Below are 19,712 nucleotides of genomic sequence, written 5' to 3'. Positions count from 1 at the left end.
TGAACTGTGGCTGTTTGACCCTCCTGGCCTTGTCATGATCGTTATATTTAGCTACTTTTTTTTGCAGTTATGGAAGAAGTACTTAGACTGTTTACTTAATACTTTTACTTAATAAGACGCTATAAAAAAATACTCAAATGTCAGTCATGCTTTCAGTTTGATTTGATTTTAACTTTAGTATGCAACTGAGGCTGCTGCTCATGTAGTATTTAACTTCAAACAGTACACAACCTGCACTCACCACCTAAATGATGGTCCTCACAAAATCAATCATTTCCTGCTGTCACATTTATTGAGAACACGGTAGAAACATTTTGACCCACAACATGCCAATGTCATCCATGCCGCACACCAGTAGCTCCTATACATAAAACGTATAGGCCCCTTAACTGCATATACAAAACATATAGTGCAAATATAATTTTGTATGAAATTTTAATAAAAGTGGCCATAATCGCAAGGAGAGAAAATACACAACAATAATGGTTATTGTTCATATAAAAAAGTTTATATTACAGCAAATATGATTGTTTGAAATAACCAATGGAAAATATACAATCCAAATCTAGAAATGTGTTTTATATAACTTTTCACAAGCCTCACTGTCTGTGACTCTGAAAATGAGACTATTTACTCAAATCTGAGACAAACAGTGACTGTACATAAAATACACTGCATGGTGATACCATACTTAGGCATATTGGCTCTGCTCCTTATTCATTACCACATAAATCCATATTTACCTCAATTATTACCCAACATGTTAGCTGTCTTTACAAAGAATAAATAGCAATCAGACATCAGATTTTCTTCTCTCTGGCTCATTACAGTACATCGTAGTCCTGTCATCAGCAAAACACAGTAAATGTGCAGTATTTTAAATGGCAACTCATACTTGCTGGTAATGTTGCTCCTATTCTAAACCTCAAAAAGTATTGTCTAAGCCATTTGGCTGTTTTTAAGTATTTGACAGAATGACAGTCCACCGCTTCTCACATCTATGCCGAGGATTCGATGTGGAGTTGGGAGGTGGTGTTGATGAGGTCTCTGGGAAGACTTTCTCTGGCGTCTTGCATCTTTCTCCTGGCCCTCTGGAAGGCCTCTGACAGAGGGAAAAAATGCTTTTAAACAATATATAAATGAAAATTGCAAAACTACACAGTAAAAAAAATTACAACAAATTGTTAATAGATAACCACAAACTCTATGTGCATATTAATGTTTGTCTCGTCATTTCACACAAAATAGGTCTAAAACAAAATTGCTTCTGTTCACTATATGTTTTTTTTTTCCTGAATATTTTGGCTCCACTGGCCATGACACAAGGCAAGCCTGCTTTCTTATGACCAAATATCTGTTGTTGCAATCCAGCAATTTTTATACATATTGCTCTTCACTCTGCAGAGATCTATACCTTAAATATTTTGGGCTTAAGCACTGGAACAAACTCCTGTAGAGCTAATCTCCCACACAACTTAGCCTTCAAACTGATCTCTAAACCTACAGAACCAGACCTACATGGAATAATAAATAACTAATTCTGAGTGAATGTCTTTACCCAGGATGGTGCAAACAGCTCCTTGCTGGCTAAATCCTCCTAGCTGGTCAAAAACTTTCTGCCTCCTCTTCTTCAACATGGTGGCATCAACAAAGGCCCTGAAACATACAAAGCATAGATACATTAAACCACAGTGTACAGCTACTGTACAGAAAATAAAAACATTTAATCGTATGATAAATTAAATATTTCACATAAAGTTTGTACATAAACAATTACTGCGGTTTATAATAATTTTGACGCCCATACTGACTTATTCAAGGTGTGTGAGTCACCTTTGTATTGCCATGTTTACAGTTCTGGTGTAATAATTCCATTAGACATTCAATTCGTTATCTTCTACATTAACAGCCACTGTAGCCAAATGAGCCAGACTACGCACAGAGCCTGTCGCGATTTTTAACATGTTCCAGAGGATATTACCTCACTTAATACAACAAGACATAGGGAATAAGCATATATATGTGATTTGTAGCCACTTTGTAATACCACAAACCACTTAAAAAAAAACACCAGTGGTTTGATTGCTGGGTTCAAGACTGAGATGTGCTTTTCCTCTAAAGTTGAATAATTCAAGAGTTTCAATTCAAGAGAAGAGTTTCACTGGAGTGATGTGTCTCTGATCAACTGAATGACCTGAATTTGGCTCCTGATGTTTCCCCATGGGGAATATGATAACAGCGTACGGGATATTGTTCTGGTCTGGTTAGTTAATTGAATCAGAAGGAGCTGTTCCCATAATAATTCACTGTGGTGCTGGAGACTGATGTGATATTGCAGATTTACTGTTGTGGTGAAACTAATATATGCATCAGGTTAAAGGACCCAATAATAAACCTTTAACAATGCAGATCCAGAGCATACCAATAACAGAAATTGAATGTCCTTTTTTCCCCTTCAATGCTGGGCATAACAAGACATGGTTCAATCCACCCACAACTTACCTGGCTTGCTGGATGCAGTGCAGATTAAAGGTGACACTTCCTGTGGTTTCAGTGCAAAAGCCAAAGCGACTCAGCCTCTCTCCCTGCAGCCATATATGGAAGAATAAAAATAAGAAGCCCATTCTTCAGTATCATGATTGAGATAGCGTTTGGCGTTGCAAATGCATCAGGAGTGAAATCTATACCAAAACACACCAATGCATCTTTGTGACCAAAACTGAATGTAACCAGAACTGTGTTTATTTACAAGAAAACTCCACAGGGTACCTTTACATACCACTGAGAGATGCTATGATAAGAAACTTGTATTTTTCCAAGAAATGATCCATAGTGCAAAGTAAGTAATAATAATATTGTATATGTATATATATATATATATATATATATAAATAATAAATAATTAATAATTAATAAAAATTTAACTGCATTTGTTTTGTACTTCAAATTGGATAAACAAGACTAAATTAGATTATGAAAAAGTAAAAAAAAAAAAGAAGCTTCCACAGAGGTCTGAGCCTACCTTGAAAGTCCCTGGTATTCTGACATAGCTGTAGTCTTCAAGCTCCGGAGAACCTCCAATAAAGAAACGCCTCAGTGCAGAAATTGTCCCCGTCTGAAGGGGTCTCCACGTATGGCATGTTAGTGTATGTTTACCTGGCACACACAAAAGTATACACACACACAAAACATAAAATGTGGGCAAATAAGACCAAGGACTTGATGAAATGTCCATAAATTTACATGTAAATGCTTGTGGGTGAATTAGTGATTATTTTAGCATCTACATTTCTAATCCTCACAAGATACCTTTACACTTTCCTTCAAAATTTTAAATGAAAAGTCTCTTTTGTAAATGTTAATTTAAGCTGAAACAATTGATTGATTAATCAATTATTCGATCAACAGCAAATATTTTGATAATCTATCATTATTCATTGAAGAAGTGGATGTATAAGTTTTCATATTCAAAGCCTTTGGCTGAGACTGTGTGAAGAGAAGGAGATTCAAATGCCAAAGATAGGCATTTTAGAAATATATACAGTAATAATGATCATTTTAGTCATTGTTCAACAAAATAATCCGCAGATTAATCAATAAGGAAAATAACGCTTCACTGCAGCCCTAATTTTAATCCAACAACTTTGCAGTGTACACAGCATACCGGGCATGGCAGGAAAAAGCAGATAGCCATAGCCTTCAGTGCGATAGCGCTGCCAGGAGTCCAGAGAAAGAACCTTGAAGTAGAGCACTGGCCACTGGAGAACTGACTCTGAAATAAGGAGAAAACACATGTATCAGTCTAATCTCTTTAATGCAGTATTGCATCATTAAAATAAACAAAATCACTACCATTTAACTAATGCATGAAACAAATTCTTTAAAACACATTATTCAATGGCTAATACTAACCCTCACTCTCCTTTTCACACATGTAGAAAGCCTCAAAGCTGAAGGGATAACTGAAGAAAGCTACATTTTCCTGTTGGCAGAGAGAATGATGAGAGTTTAATAAATCTCAGTAGCCATGCTCTGAAGCTGTTCACCAGTTTCTTGTACTAAATACACACCTTCCCTAATGTTCTGGTCCGGCAGGTCTGAGTAACCCCTGAGAGAGACTGAAATGGCAAGCTGGACCAATCTTAAACAAACAAGAATAATACAAGTTGAAGTGGTAAATTGAATTTAGTTTAATTGATTTAAAAAGTCTCAACAATACCTAAGTATCACATTGTAAATAGTGTCATACACTGTATTTTACTTACTGTTGGGCAGTTCCATGAAGAAGTGGATGTATAAGTTATCATATTCAAAGCCTTTGGCTGAGACTGGGTAAAGAGAAGAAGGAGATTTAAATGCCCAAGGCATTTTTAAAATATATACAGTAGTGATGACCGCAGCTTTCCTACTCACCTATTTCTCCATTCATCACGTAACGCAGAATACCTACAGGAGGCTAAAGGAGAGACATATAGTAAGTGCAAAAGCCTTTGACAAATAGACCACAATAAAAAGTGTTAGTTAGCTAATTTAACATTTTGTCTTTAGTCCAGTGTTAATATTTGATCAATAATTTCTCAAGCAAAAATGTCAACGTGTTGGTTCCAGCTTCTGAAATGTGAGGATTTGCTGCCTTTTGTTGTCACATGACAGTAAATTAAATATCTTTGGGTGTCGGACAAAACAAGCTATTTGAATATGTAACCTCGGCCTCTGGTAAGCTATAATGAGCACTGATCCCTATTTTAAGTACGACTGAGCTCCAATGTTAATTTGTTAAATGATTTACCATTTCAAAGTCCTGTCCAACAAGGCTGTTGAGGTACTCCTTGTGCCGTACATACAGCTAGGAACAGAGAAAAAAATAATCAGTAATATGAACATGAGCACTGCTGCTCTGGTCCTGGAGGAAATGTGATGGAGATGAACTCACATCTTTGTACATGTTCTGCTCCCTCTCCTTTTCCTCTGGTTGCATGGCTGTGGATACATTCTCCAGAATGAGACGCCAAACTTCTCTCTTCTCCCCCTCTGTTACAATCCTGCACAACAGCACACACACCAGTTTTCTTTCAATTTAAAATTTGTCTAAAAAACATGCATTCCTTTATCCTTAAAATAAACATAGTTTTGATTTATTTGTTGCATCAAAATCCATCCAATATTTGTCAAGATATTTCAGTCTGGACTTTTAGTTGCTAGTGTGGCTAACAATTCATAATACAGCTTTAACTTTTTGATGACATGCAATTTTTCTTGCATGTCATACAGTTGTTTTATAACATATTGATATGATATTGCATCCATCAATACTGGAGCTACACGCAGTTTCCATTCATGTTGTGAACTTGCCTGTAGGGCTCTTTGCCTTTGTTGAAGTCAGGTTTTACAATGACTGTTCCACTGCCATCTGTTTTTATGGTTACCAGCAAACATTCATTCTCTTTCTGGCCCAGCCTGAGAAAGCAAATACATAGAGAGAAAATCACAACTGAATCACACAACACCCACAGTTAGATTTTAATTTATGCTGTCATTGAAACCTGCTAATAGCAAACGGTTCCTTCACGTAGTCAATTTCTGAGCTGCAAGACTAACCTCCTAAATGTCAGAATAGAACCTTGTATACTGTCTATTGCATTTTATACTGCATTTCTACCTGGTATTAACATGAGAATTGTATCTGGATATCTTTTCTGGATAAGGAAAGACGCATGTTAATACAGGTGTAAATTCATGCACAATGCATTGCACTCCGTGTGCTATGGGTTTGGCCACACCACATATGGAGGTTGTCTCATTCACATTGTTGTCGGATCTCGGCCAGGTGTAAATAACATCTGTAATATGTAGTGTGACCACATTCTTATGAAAAAAGAAAGGTCACCTAACTCCGTTGCTTCCTGCTATCACAAGCTGCTGTCAATAATCTACAGACAAGCCCTTCCTCTGCAAAGGAAAAGTAAGCAGATCCTATACAGTAACATTGCTGCCCACCTGAGACACACCATGTTCACTGACAAGTCCAACAGCTCCACTTACATAATTTACATATTGAGATTTGATCACAATGTGGGCTGAATCCAGTTGTTGAGAACAATAGAGATTGCAGGTGGAAACTGATGGATGACACTAATGGCACTAACTAATGTGTATGTTTTTGCGATGCTGCAAGTCAAAATCCCCATGTGGGACAATAAAGACTGAAATGAATGGAAATGGGGTCTTTGTGTGTGTTAATGGTCTTACCTTCCAGGGGGGCCCAGGTCTCCCATGATGTGCATGGTCTGCATGGTACTATTCACCACATGACTGGTCTTCACAAACTCCTCTGTGGGCTCCCAGATGACGATCTTTGACTTAGGGATACTACAATCCCTGCAAAATACACCAGACCATCATATCACATAACTGTTTAAAGCATTAAACATTACAAGTCTGTCTGTCTTTGAGGATTAATAAGCATTGTTTGAATGCAAGTTTCTTAATGAAATTTGATCCTAACTGCATTGTATGCAAGTGTAAGTTTCACAGACAGAAAGTTAGTTACAAGAGGAGACTCTAATTACATGCATTTTGAGAATTGGCAAACAGAATACAGAATTTCCCCGTGGAAGACAATCTGAGTTATCAGTTAATTTAAATAGGAACTGGTGCTTCACCTACATGGTGCGTCTGTCCTGCCGTCTGTGTCTCACGCTGGCCATCCTTTCAGCCAGGAATGTGGGGCTGGATTTGGTCGTGGTCAATAAGTCAGTGGAGTGCTGCTTCCAGGATAAAAAACAGGATAAAAAACAACAGGTTTCACATTCATTTTCACAAAGAAAGGCTATCTTGTAATGAGTGCTATACAACAGGAGCAAAGCTGCTTCCTCCTGCAGTGACAGCACTCACATTGGAAGTGTGGAGAGAAGTCTGGTTCATGTGTAACACCAAGGTGTCAAACAAGGTAAACTTACTATAAAATATAAAAAATTAAAGCATGGTTCCCACACCTTCTTAAACATCAAATTCAAGGACTTTTCAATGACTTTCCAGGCCCAATTCCCTCAAATTCAAGGACCCAACATGGCATAGTCTGAGACACGGATCAAGGTTAATTACTGTTACAACACTGAGATTTTTTATAATGAGAACTAGCAGGCTTTACAGAAGCTCACAGACAACAATTAAAAAGAGAGAGAGACTTGAATGTGCGGACACTTCTCAATTGTGCTGCTGTGTAACAGTGACGTTACTCTGAGTACAAAAAAATATAAAAAAAACAACATCTTTTTCTATTCTTGCACAAAATATACAAATTCAAGGACTTTCAATGACCCATGTCTATTTATGTCTATTTCCCCGCCTCAAATTCACAAACTTTCATGGATTTCAAGGACCCGTGGGAACAGTGTTAAAGACACTGACTAAAATGAAAGAACACCCAACAGAATAAAATCAAATCCTTTGTCTCTCGTCTTTTCAAAGTTGTAGCAGGGATCAATGAGCTTGGGTAGGGAAATCAGAAAGTATTGAGCAGCATACGAAGAAAAATATTGAATAACGCCAGCTTTATCCTTTAACTTTTTAAAACACATGCCTTACTGTCACATGTTGTGGTCTGTGTACAACACCTATAAGGTAGAGCACAATGCAGTAAGCAATTTTGTCTCCTTTTCGCTTTTTAAACCTTACTTTCAGACTCTCCCGATGCGTGTGCCAGTCAGATATGATGTTCCATATTGATTCACAAACTGTCTAACACTTTACTAAATACACAAAGGACTGCCATAAGCAGGAGTTTAAGCTACTACCGCTTATACAGCAGTTGTGTGGTCAGATGTGAACATGGCAGTAAGCACATCTGCTTTCATGACAAGGGGACATGCACTTTGTTGAATACAGTAGCTTTTTCTAAACCTACAACAAGTTTTCAATCATAATCTACTGTAACTATGTATTATTTAAACACATTTCATAACAAGATATTAATTTGAGGGTACCTCAGCAACAATAATCACTTGACACCAAAGACTGTGCTAAATAAATAAAGACATGATTACAAGAAACTGCAAGAAACTCACTTATTCACTTTGTTTCTATTGACTCTTATTTCGGCTTGACTCTCGTCTGTTTTGTGTATGAAAATATAACACTGTAATGTGACTTATTGGATGATGGTGTTGACATTGTAGGATGCAGCATAACCTACCAGTTGGTGGAATGGAAGACAGTTAGTGTAGCGGTCGTGATCAGTGTATGTGAAAATCCTGTGATTTGGCCGGCCCTTGGCCCTGTTCAAGGCCTTGACTTCTGTGTGGTACTGACGGTCCAGAGGGGTCTGACATGCTGCCTCGTTCTGGAACAGCTCCATCTCATACTGGGACCACAGACAGAAAGACATGATGGTGAGGAGGTGGGGTTCATAAACAGGACACACAATGATAAATTTAGATTTTTGCAATGAAAAGTAAAGTAATAATAGTACAAATTTGCTTTAACTCTTGACCTTTCAGTTGTTTTCTTTTTAATCTAAATCACTTTGAGCTATACGAAGTTTATCATTATAATTTGCTGTGGGATGAGGATGCTAAACACTCAGTGTACTACCTGACTGAAAAGTTTCTCCTGCCAGCCCACCACCAGCTCTTCCTCATTATCACCTGGTGAGAGAATAACAGAAATCAAGTCAAGTTATTAAAACATGCTTTGAGGTAATCATTCACCCTAAAACATGTATGAATGTTTAAATACAAGTTATTTAACGATTTGATTTCAGTACAAAATGACAAAAGAACTTGTTAATATGGACAAGTGAAAACTGTGAGACTGTCTAGTGGTGTATTTTTCCTCTGACCAACACCATCAGTCTTTCTCCCTGCAGTAGAAATAATTTTACCTGTCTGGCCTTGTGAGGTGAGGGTTTCCAGTTCAATGGCTCCTCTTTCTTGCTGGGACAGAACTTGGCTCTGCAGGTGCTGAGAGAGAGCTGCTGTGGAGGTCACCCTCTCTATACGCACCCTAAAGTGGGGAAACAAATGGATACCGTGTTAAAATAACGTGCCCTGACGCTGGGAAAATTGGTGTGCAGAAGCAGATTGTTACACTGAACTAACACGGCAGTCCACTGTAAATCCTCCCACCCTTCTGAGTAACGTTAACGTTAGCACATTGGAGTTTAGTAACTATGCTAATGTTAAAATTACAATCAGCTACTTACTTTATTTTCAAGTTTTTGACAGCATCCCGGGTCCGAAACACAGCTTCTCCAGTATCTGTATTCCAACAGTCTGCCATTAATATTAGCAAACAATCGCGAAATGCTAACGTTATTGGTTTGGTGTTAGCCAGAGTTAGCACACAGATAGTTTTTTTTTATCTTTTGCGTACTCGCAACAACTTGCAATTTATTAGTTAACCGCTTGCAGCGTTTGCAAATGTAAGCCACACCAATGTCAGCGAAGAAACATCTGGTATTATCAGTAACAGCTACAACGAGAGTTGCTAACAAGCTTTCCAGTCAAATACAAAGCACGGCAAATGGATAGTTGTCGTTGTCATAGAGATACAGTAGTAGTTCTTCTTCGTCTTCTTCGTCTTCTTCTTCTTGTTAGGATATTTTGACGGTTCGCAAACCAGCTTACACGAGCGTCACCGCCACCTACTGAATTGGAGTACGGAGCAGTAGATTGGAAAAGAGGGGGAGAAAAAAAACTAAATTCTCTCTACTAAACCCTCTTTCTTTTAGTTAAATATGCCTTCCAAGGAAAACTTCCTAATGTAATGTTATGTTTTTGCTTGCCGCAGTGCCGATACTAGTCTCCTCTGCTTATCAGACACATCAACACATTTTGTTTGATTACATGTCTGCATACTCCAGTCGGGTGTTTATCTATTTTATCCAGTGTTTGACTGAACCCTCTAAGTCCGGACCGGTCCGTTAGGTTAAATTTCAATCATCAACTGGCAGGCAGTTGATAAAGACACTTGGTGGCGGTAATGGTAGTGTATGGTAGCAATTTGTCATCAAATGAAAAACGAAGAAGAAGGGAGCGGAGGAGGAGCCAGTCGCCGACATCTCGGAGCCAATCAGATCGCCTGGCGGGTCTTGAGTTTTTGTTGTGCTGATCTGTCACAGCTGTGTAAAATCTAATAACGTTATTGTACAGCATGGCGTCGTTTGTGACTGAAGTGCTCGCCAGCTCTGGCAAACTGGAGAAAGAAGACCTGTCCAGTAAAATAAGCAAAATGTCGCGCAAGGTGGAAGATACAAAGGTAATCCACTAGCTAGCATAGCATTAGCTACTCTAAGTAAAGTTTGAACTAGCGTTAGCGTTAGCTGTTAGCGCTAACATTCATAAGTATGGACTTTCACTGATCCTTTGACTGTTAGCTGGATTTTCATGGTATTCCCTGAAATAACACGCATCTGCAAATAAACATTAGCCAGTACAGAGTGGACTTTCAAGCTAGTTCAATTCAGTGCGTTAAGTGCATTTTTGTTAGCAAGACTCTGGTTAGCTAAGCCATATGTGGTGCAGAGACCCAGTGGTGGCATCTGAATACGTGGCTCGATTATATCAGTAAAACTATACAACCTTGAGGCATATTTGAAACCTTTGATATTAATTTATGTCAGTTCGGTTTGTCGGTAAAGTTCACTATGAGTGCACCCGAATAGCCAAAAATGACAACCTTAACTGTAAACGTCAAGGACAAAGTTAATGCTACAATTATTGAACCTGTGATCCATCGTTATTATAGTTATATATGTATATATAAATTCCTCTGTGTTCTTTTGTTGATGCCCTTGTGTTTTCAGTGAACACTTGTTCAATAGAAAGCATGCATCAATATAGAATAAAGATAGTATAATGACTGTGTTTTCTATAAATGAGAATTCAGACCTTTGTAAAGCCATCATTTGTTCAGACCAGAGTAACAGTATATTTACATCAACTACTGTTTTACAGGTGGATGAGAGTTACAGTCACACTCTGGGCTTAAAACAAAAGGTCTATCAATTTACTCTGTTTTCTTTATGTTTTTTCATAGGAAGAAGTATGTGACATGATAAACAAGAAGTATAGTGACTTCCTACCTAGTCTTCAAGCATCTGAGGAGCTAATGGTACAGGTTGATGAGGTCTCCAAAGAAATGGATGTCCTTAAAAATTGCATTGAGACTGAGGTATGTGTGAAACTGTTAAAGCAATACTTAAGCCAGGTCCCCTGGAAGAGCACAACAAAGGGGGTTCAGTTCTGTTCGAGGCAGATTTACAGCAGTGCCATAGTTTTTAACTGTTTGGTGTTTGTGCACGTGGACACAGGTGCAGCAGAATATCCACTTGGCTGTGGCTGAGTATGCAAAGCTGAAGCAGCAGCTGGAGAAAAATACTATCATCATAACAATGCTTGGACACCTAAAAGAGGTACAACATACACTGCAATTTATTAAGTAAAATATAATGTAATATGTTGTCACAAATTAATAGTGTCAGGGAGTTTCCACATGGCTCCAATAGCCAGATTATGAACCTATCATATATATATATATATAAAATTAAAGTTGCTTTTCTACATCGTGAAATTATAAGGATGATATCGCTTTCTTGAAAAAAAACTGATTGTTATTCTGTATACTTTTCTATTAATTTCTTTCTCTAATGAGCTCATAATAAAAGTTATTATATGCATTGTCCTGAAAAAGAAATGGAATATGTTTGTGTAAGCCATACATTAAATAAAAGTCTAGTTCTCAGAATTGTATTAGCAGATAAACAGTGGTACTTTGAGCATCCATAATTTACATGTTTGAATGTTTCTGTGTCATATCTTCTGTGTTACTCAGTTTCACAATGCAATGGAGGAGTTCAGCAAAGCTTTACCAGACAAGAAGTATGTTGATGCAGCCAACCAGCTGGAAAGGGTAAGCTGCTTACATCATGTCCACACCATCTTACCTCTACTCTGAACCAGGGCTGGGCAATTAATCGAAAACTGACATTATGACTGAGCTAATTTAGATCCTTCTGTATGTATGTCAAACATGCTGTCAACTACCCCTGTAATACACTTGAAAGTACAACAACAAAAAATCACATCTCACTCTACAAACAACAAATCACTGTCAGTTAGTGTTGTGTGCTGTGTGTAGTTTAATTCCAAAAAGAGGAAGTTTCATCTGCACATCTGTCTGGATCAAATGAGACGACTGAAAAACGCAGCTGAAACGCCTCCTGTGTAGACGAGCTTTTATACATTTAAAATAAGCATGCCATACTTCTAAATTAAGGTCGAGGATAGGGGTGAACTCTCACTACTGGCGTGCTACATTTATACATGTATTTACAGTAACCTGGTTTCTTAAGTGCATGTTAACGTACTGATTGATTGGTAATATTTTTTCCAGGCAAGGGCCAGTGTGGATTCACTCAAGGGCTGGAAGACTTCCCAGCTGCCGCTGCTCAGTGCTCTCAGCTCTGAGTTGACAGTGCAGAGAGAAAACTTAATTTACCACCTGGGAGATGAATGGAAGGGCCTCGTCATCTGGAGATTACCGTCCTCAAAGGGTAAGACTTGTGTATTGGACACTATGTGTGTCCAATGTGGTACTAATACAACTATATGAAATAGTCTTTGTTCCACACTTTGCTGAGTTTGAACTTTTTGCAACACAAAATAGCTTCATCAAACAAAATAAACTTTTTAAATGCAACAGCGTTCAGTGTTGTCTTAAAGGCAGAGGAGAATTTACTTAGAGGATTGTGTAGGCTGCAAACCAATACTCACTGGCTCTCACCTTTCACCCAGTGACTGCATTAATTCCAGTCATTGCCTTTCACCCAGCTCATACAAAACTGATGCATTTTATAAACTGGTCTTTTACTTGTTAGCATTTCTTGTTTTGTACATTTCAAAAACATGACAGCAAGCCTATCTGAGCGTGAAGCATTAGTAGTGACTGTTGAATGTGTACCACCAGAGCCTGCAGGTCTGAAGTCCTTCCTGAAGGTGGAGTTGAACCTGAGCCATGCTTGCAGTAAGGACGGTGAACCGAAACCGCCTGCTCTCCTGTGCTGTGTCCTGCAAGCTCTGGCCATCCAGGGAGACCTTCAGCACAAGATCAAACTCTTCAGTAAGAGCAAGCAACATTACTCACTGTTAAATAGGCAGTACTTTCACGATATATTAAAAAATGTGTTTTCATACCTTCCAGACACTTAATTTGTCAGTTAATTTGATATTCACACAATATTGGTACTGAGTGGGACATTTTACAGATGAAAACTGTAACTAGTCAGTGCTCTCTGGTGGACTATGTAATGGAGACACAGTTTCTAAGAATATTTGTGGCATTTCTGCACTTAACGGCTGATGTATCTGCAATTAGCTAATATCAGCTGATTTATCGTCCCAGTTAATCTATTGATCTAGCACTAAAGCACAATGTATCCAAGATCAGAAACTGCTCAGTACTGGTTTCTGTTGTTGCCATTCAGGTCAGGTGCTGTTGAAGACCATGTTGAAGCCGTTGGTAAAGTACCCGTCACTGTCAGTGAGGGTAACAGAGCAGCAGGGTGAGGGAACCATCCTTGCTTTACAGTGTTTGGAGGAGAGCCACGAAGAGAGATCCACTCCTTCACAGGTCTACACCAAACTGCTCCTGGTGCTCAAGACACTGCACGCACACCTGCTAGGTACAATATGGTTCTCATTCCCAAAGCAGTCAAATCAGTAGAACCAGTCAGCAGGTGGACAATTTCAAAATTACAAATATTGTTCTCAGTAGTGACAGCCTGAATATGAGATTTGAACTGCAAATGACTGTATTCATCATATCTATTACCATGTTCACCTCAAACTTTGTGTAATATTTCAGCAATACAATGAGCTTGAGAAAGGCAAGTCACGTTTCTGTTATTTTTCAGATGTGTCCATTGGTGATAAAAAGCTCTCGGCCATCTTGGGGGAGCTGGTTTGGGAGGAAATTTCCCAGTGCATCATCCACGAGTGTCTGCTCTACTCCATTCCCACCAACAGCAGCCAGCTGGAGAATTACAACACTGTATGGACCTAACAGAAGTTTGTATAGTGTAACGATATTGTAACAGAAAATATACAGGGGTTACTCGTTCACTTTTGTGAGCAGTTCTCAAGGATCCCTTCTAGACAAAATGTATGTCTTTGTCTTGCTGTTCTAAGAGATTATTTTAGTCTGTGTAACATTAGTATCAATGGATGAGAAATACATTTTTACAGAATATATTTTGTTGTACTTGTTCTAGGTGATCAAGGAAACTGAGGAGTTTGAGAAGTCTCTGAAGGAGATGGAGTATCTGCAGGGCGACTCCACAGACCTGCTCAAATATGCCAGAGATGTCAACTGTCACTTTGCCAGCAAGAAGTGCAAGGATGTCATCGTGGCAGCCCGCAAACTCATGACCTCCAAGATGCACAACACTGTCAAAGTATGTGTGAGCTGGGGCTGAGTGTCTGGATGAATGGTGATTGGTTCAAATGCTATAACCTGAAATGGGAAACAGGAAACATTGAAGATGCATGTTATTTACTTTGGTGTTAAGTTTAGCTGTTTTTCAGTAAACAAATTTTAGTAACAAATGTTTTCTAGAGATACTATTAGTCCAAGGAGACGATAGTCCTAAAAGCTTGAAGCCTTTTCTCTCATAAAAGTGAACCATCAAATAGGCCTACTTCTCTTTAAGCAGAATGTGAATCCCACATTTGTGCAGCTACTTCTTTATACTGTTTATCAGTCACATACCTGCGCTCTCTGTCAGGCTCTTGGAATCGGTCAGAATAATTTTCTCTGGCAGTTAGCATTTTTTTCAGACTCTTTTTGAGCTCCTCATCATGCCATTCTGTGACACCTGCCTCAAATTTGATATGGTTTCTGGTCCACTTCTGCAGTAAAGACATTGGGAGACGCGTTTTCACACATCATTTCTTATGTAGTAACCAAACACATTACACGAATCTCCCGCAGGTTAGACTTAGCTTCCTAAACACTTTTAGTGTTAAAAGACACACTATAAACGGACCTGAAGAAACTTGATAGCCTAGCAGCATTAAGGCTTCAAACAACCCATAATGCAACACTCTCTTTAATGTAATTTGACGTAGGGACCTGTACTTGTCTTATATTTGGGCCACTACGGTGTTAAATCAGTGCTTTTTAAGATGCTATCAACAACGTTGTGTGATACAGATGTTTATCAAATGGTTTGTCTACACACACACACATTTATTTATTTATTTAATTATCCCTAGTACAACCAGGAAACAACGAATTGAAATATGTACCTCTCTGACTGTCTCACAAAAAATGGGCACTACTATATTAGATTTCACTATACTGCAGTCCATCTTTACATGCTATATCCCCCAAAATCTCCAGATGCAGTTTGTCTTATTTAATTGCTACCATTATTTTCGATCTTCCTCTGTTAGATCACACCAGACTACAAGCTGCGTCTTCCCAAGCTGCCTGCTCCAAATTTAAAGGTGAAAGTGAAGCAAGAGACCACCAAGGAGGAGATGACAATGGAGAACACAAAGCAGCTGTCTGCGTGGAGTCTGTGTCTGCCAGCCTGCCGCATCAGTGAGTCAGTGCAGCAGCTGATGGAGCTGGCACTCAACACCCTGTGCGAAGCCGTTGGGAGCTCCACACAATGGTATGTAACAGTGCTCATAGACCCAACTGTCTGCTGTAAGAGTCGAATGTGCCTGACAGTGCTATGCAATAGTCCAAACTGTGTAATTTCATATGATGTAAAGTTTCAGCATTATTTATGATTATTTGATTTGATACACTTTTTTTTTTATTCTTTTAGAGTTTGTCTTTGGCCCACAGCACTGTTGATCTACAATCATTATAAAATACTATGAAGCTATACAAGTCAATACAGCTGCAGCCTACTGTCAGAAGGAGGACAGTGACCTTCACATTGACAATAAATGAATGAATTAAAGTCCTATCGGCATGTCACTCAAAATAAGGTGGATTTATTTATTTTTTTTAATTAAAAAACGAAGTAGCAGAGGCCAAGATATCCTGACCTTTAGAGCCGAGGCTTTATTAGGTCACCAGGCAGGGAGGCTTGAGCCTTGTCAGAACATCATCAGTGAATAAGTGAATCTAATCAATTCCTGTTATTGTTCTTTTTAGTGCCTTACAACTCTTCTTCACTGTGAGAAACATCTTCCAGCTGTTCTATGATGTTGTACCGACGTACCACAAGTAAGGATGTTTCCATCACATAACATATAGCAGATCAAACCAACGCATTTCCCCTGAAACTGTAAATGGTTGTCTCTTGTTTCTCTGCTCCTCCATCCAGGGAGAACCTGCTCAAGTTCCCTCACCTGGCTGCCATCCAGCACAACAACTGCATGTACCTGGCCCACCACCTGCTCACCCTGGGCCACCATTTCAGAGCTCACCTGCCGCAGCCCCTCAGCGAGGGCGTTGCAACATTTGTTGACATGGTGCCTGGATTCAGGAAACTGGGTAAACAAACAGTTCTACAACTGTCTGCCACATTGCCATGAAATGTGTTACAGAAATTCATGGTCGCCAGAAGCTGATTCCTAATGATTTTGGTGATCCTTTGACCAACACTTTTGTCTATGACAAGGATTTCTCCAACACTACTGGCTTGATTTTATTGAAATTTCCTGTGGACATTCATGGTCCACAGATAACAAGTCACCATTTGTTTTGGTGACCTTTCTGATCTTTCTTGTCAAAATTTCCACTTCTACATACGAAATATTAATATCTAACCTGCAGTTGCCTTGAAATATGCTGAGCACCCTTTTGTCATTTTCCCAAGGTGCCCAATGCTTCTTAGCACAGATGAACGTCCAGAGAGCTGAACTGTTGGAGAGACTTTCCACTGCTCACAACTTCTGCAACCTGGATGATGAAGACAACTACATTGCAGCCAGCAAAGCCGTAAGACAGGTAAGAGGAAAGGCCTTAAAAATAAAATGTGAATTTGTTGTAATAACGAGAGTGTATCAGAAACTGGTCATTTGTGAGGCTGCATTGCATTCTAACTTTCTGGCTATAACTATGACTGTATGAGGCAGCTCATCATAAGTCTCACCAATGCTTTATTTTTATTCAGTTTTTCATTCATGCACTGCTTCTCACTCATACAGTGATCATCTGTTTGCTTGATTGCAGGTCATCCATCAGTTGAAGCAGTTGGGAACAGTGTGGCAGGATGTCCTACCAGTCAGCATCTATTGTAAAGCCATGGGCAACCTCCTCAACACAGCCATCACAGAGGTCATTGCCAAAATCATGATGCTGGAGGTTTGTCTTTTATTTATTTATTTTTTTCACAGTCCCTTTCCATATACGTAGGGCTTGGATTATACTGATGCAGAGGAGGGTTGGATTACCTGCACTATTATAGCTAAAATAACATTCAGCATGATTTACATTTCCACCGCTCTAATTCCATCAGTAGGTATGGGTTTGGATAGCTGGTTTTGCTTTGGATGCAGTCACAGGTTGATAAAATACCCACATTTGTTAAGTTAAACACTAACAAATCTCTCATAATAAAAAATAAAAACACAGAAAAGTCAGAATCTTGATAAGAGAATAATAAGGATTTTATTTCTCACCGAACTGCCTACAGGATATTTCCTCTGAGGATGGGGAGCACCTCCACACTCTGTGCCAAACCATCATTGAGGAAGGTCCGCTGGTCTTCATTCCTCTGGCTGAGGAAAACAAGAACAAGAAATACCAGGAGGAAGTGCCTCTCTATGTGAAGAAGTGGAGTACCTTCAAGGAGCTTGTCATTGTGCTGCGGGCCAACTTGCAGGAGATAGTCGACAGGTAAGAAGGAAACTTGATAAAGCATCAAATTATTTTATAAAGTAAATAAAACAGTTTGGGGTATTTGCTGGTATGAAAAACACATTCAATTGATGATTTAAAAAAATATATATTTTAATCAATGATTACAATTAGGCTTGAAGTTGTAAAATGCCCTAAATATGTTTTTTACATGAAACAGCTATAGTTAGTTTCTTTTATCTTATTCGTTCTCCCTTCTGCTAATTTCCCCAAAATGTACCTACAGCAGAATGAATGACGTGATTTGTTCAATAATAGATTCAGGACTTTAATTGGTCTGGTTTGCCAGTTGTTGTATTTTATAGATTGCAGTTAGCAAGAGACAGAAAATGTTTTAAAAAAAATTTAAGCAGCTAAGGCCAAGATGTCCTGACTTTTAGTCCTTTAGGGTGAGTCAAACATTATATGTCATAAAGACATATACAACAGTCTGGTTACCATTATACAGGGGGTTTTTTTAGTTTTTTTTTTTTTCATCGATATGTGTGATTGGCTTATTTGTCTGTGATTGCTCTCCACAGGTGGGCTGACGGTAAAGGTCCGCTGGCGTTGGAGTTCTCCAGTTCAGAGGTGAAGAATCTGATCCGAGCCTTGTTTCAGAATACAGAGAGGAGAGCTGTAGCTCTGACCAAAATCAAATAGATACTTGGAGCAAATGTCCAGAAATGAAGATACTATAGCACTTTTTCCTCTGAGGAAAATATGATTCATGCCTTTATTCATTTCCATTTTCTGTTGCGTTAAATATATACACTTAAGTGTATGTAGGTTGAACAGTTTGTCACAGAGAAATGGTTGCCCTGTCTGATTGAGGTGCTTTCGCTGAGGATATAAGTTGGTTGTAATCAATCTGTGGGTTATGTTCCTTTTAAGACTGCAATTAGTCCTACAGAGATTACATGAAGGCTTCTTTACATCAGCATCCCGCAGCCTCAGTCATATAGCTTTGGGGGTTTACCACTACAAAGCCAACTGAGGTTGTGTAACCAGCAGCTTGCCATCTGTTGACATGTGATGTCGTATCCAGGGTTAACTTTGCTGCACATTGTTAATCAAACTTCATCAGTAGCTTGTTTCAGAGGTCTCAGCTTTTCTGTACTGATGTAATTTCAGGAGAGTTTGTTTGGTGATATTTGTTTCAACCTCAACACCTAAATAACCATTTATTTCTGACAAAGATACCCTGGACCTTCCATCTCTTGTTAAGAATTTCCTTGTGTAAGCCATTAAACTGAACTCTTCTATAATGTATTTATTACTTGTCCAAATAAACCAAAAGACTCAACTTTTCAGAACCTTTTCCTTTTCCAAACTGTTTTTTTTTTTTAATGAATATGATGATGATCTTGGTGGCAGTACATAATGCAGAGTATGTTGTTAGGAAGAAATTGCAACTGTATATATGTTTGTTAGCAGCCATGTAATTGCGGGGGGGTTAATCATCGACCAGGTTATTCAGGTTCAGTTGTGAAACTGCCGCGAACATTGTCTCTGTCGCATGGTCCTTGCTTTGTGTCATCGGTGTGTTTTGCATTTTGTGTCCTTTGGCAAGACACTGAACCCCAAATTGCTCCTGATGGTCAGGTCAGCACCTTGTTAAATGGACATTACAGAAAATAAAAAAACAAGGTACCCTTAAAAAAATCTTTGGGGTCATCCATTAATTGTAGGGTCTGTAGTTCGATCCCTGGCTCCTCCTATTCACAGTGTTCTTGGGCAAGACACTGAACCCTAAGGTGTTCCTGATGGTAAGCCCAGCACCTTGCATGGTAGCTCACTGGCATCAGTGTGAGTGTGAATGGGTGACTGAGGCAAATTGTAAAGCAGTTTGG

General features: G+C 38.9%; 2 protein-coding genes across 4 annotated transcripts; one reads left to right on the top strand and one right to left on the bottom strand.

Moving 5' to 3' along the window:
• Positions 1-418: 418 nt before the first annotated feature.
• Positions 419-9,907, bottom strand: mks1 (MKS transition zone complex subunit 1). 3 transcript variants are annotated; one of them, XM_044221726.1, is made up of 18 exons: positions 9,203-9,907; positions 8,882-9,003; positions 8,593-8,645; positions 8,195-8,362; positions 6,667-6,767; positions 6,250-6,378; positions 5,353-5,457; positions 4,934-5,042; positions 4,790-4,846; positions 4,414-4,456; positions 4,266-4,328; positions 4,071-4,141; positions 3,913-3,982; positions 3,665-3,772; positions 3,023-3,156; positions 2,503-2,585; positions 1,559-1,656; positions 419-1,102 (listed from the first exon to the last, which is right to left on the bottom strand). In XM_044221726.1, exons 1-18 carry the CDS (start codon positions 9,277-9,279, stop codon positions 999-1,001), a joined length of 1,695 nt encoding a protein of 564 aa, XP_044077661.1. In that variant the 5' UTR covers positions 9,280-9,907; the 3' UTR covers positions 419-998. The 3 variants fall into 3 exon arrangements, with proteins under 3 accessions (XP_044077661.1, XP_044077662.1, XP_044077663.1); XM_044221727.1 differs by having other exon boundaries at positions 6,667-6,764; XM_044221728.1 differs by lacking the exons at positions 8,195-8,362; positions 8,593-8,645; positions 8,882-9,003; positions 9,203-9,907 and having other exon boundaries at positions 6,663-6,762.
• Positions 9,908-10,057: 150 nt separating this feature from the next.
• zw10 (zw10 kinetochore protein) lies at positions 10,058-19,165 on the top strand. The gene is made up of 16 exons (XM_044221725.1): positions 10,058-10,257; positions 11,038-11,172; positions 11,312-11,413; positions 11,833-11,910; positions 12,394-12,553; positions 12,967-13,119; positions 13,484-13,681; positions 13,913-14,049; positions 14,270-14,452; positions 15,453-15,676; positions 16,171-16,242; positions 16,343-16,512; positions 16,838-16,968; positions 17,194-17,325; positions 17,657-17,859; positions 18,402-19,165. The coding sequence occupies exons 1-16, from the start codon at positions 10,153-10,155 to the stop codon at positions 18,520-18,522; spliced, it is 2,304 nt and encodes a 767-aa protein (XP_044077660.1). The 5' UTR covers positions 10,058-10,152; the 3' UTR covers positions 18,523-19,165.
• Positions 19,166-19,712: the final 547 nt, after the last annotated feature.

This window comes from Siniperca chuatsi, linkage group LG14, assembly GCF_020085105.1.
Source record: "Siniperca chuatsi isolate FFG_IHB_CAS linkage group LG14, ASM2008510v1, whole genome shotgun sequence".
In the NCBI taxonomy this organism is placed as follows: domain Eukaryota; kingdom Metazoa; phylum Chordata; class Actinopteri; order Centrarchiformes; family Sinipercidae; genus Siniperca; species Siniperca chuatsi.
Note: the sequence above shows the minus strand (reverse complement) of the source record. Positions and strands in the feature narration are given on the sequence as shown.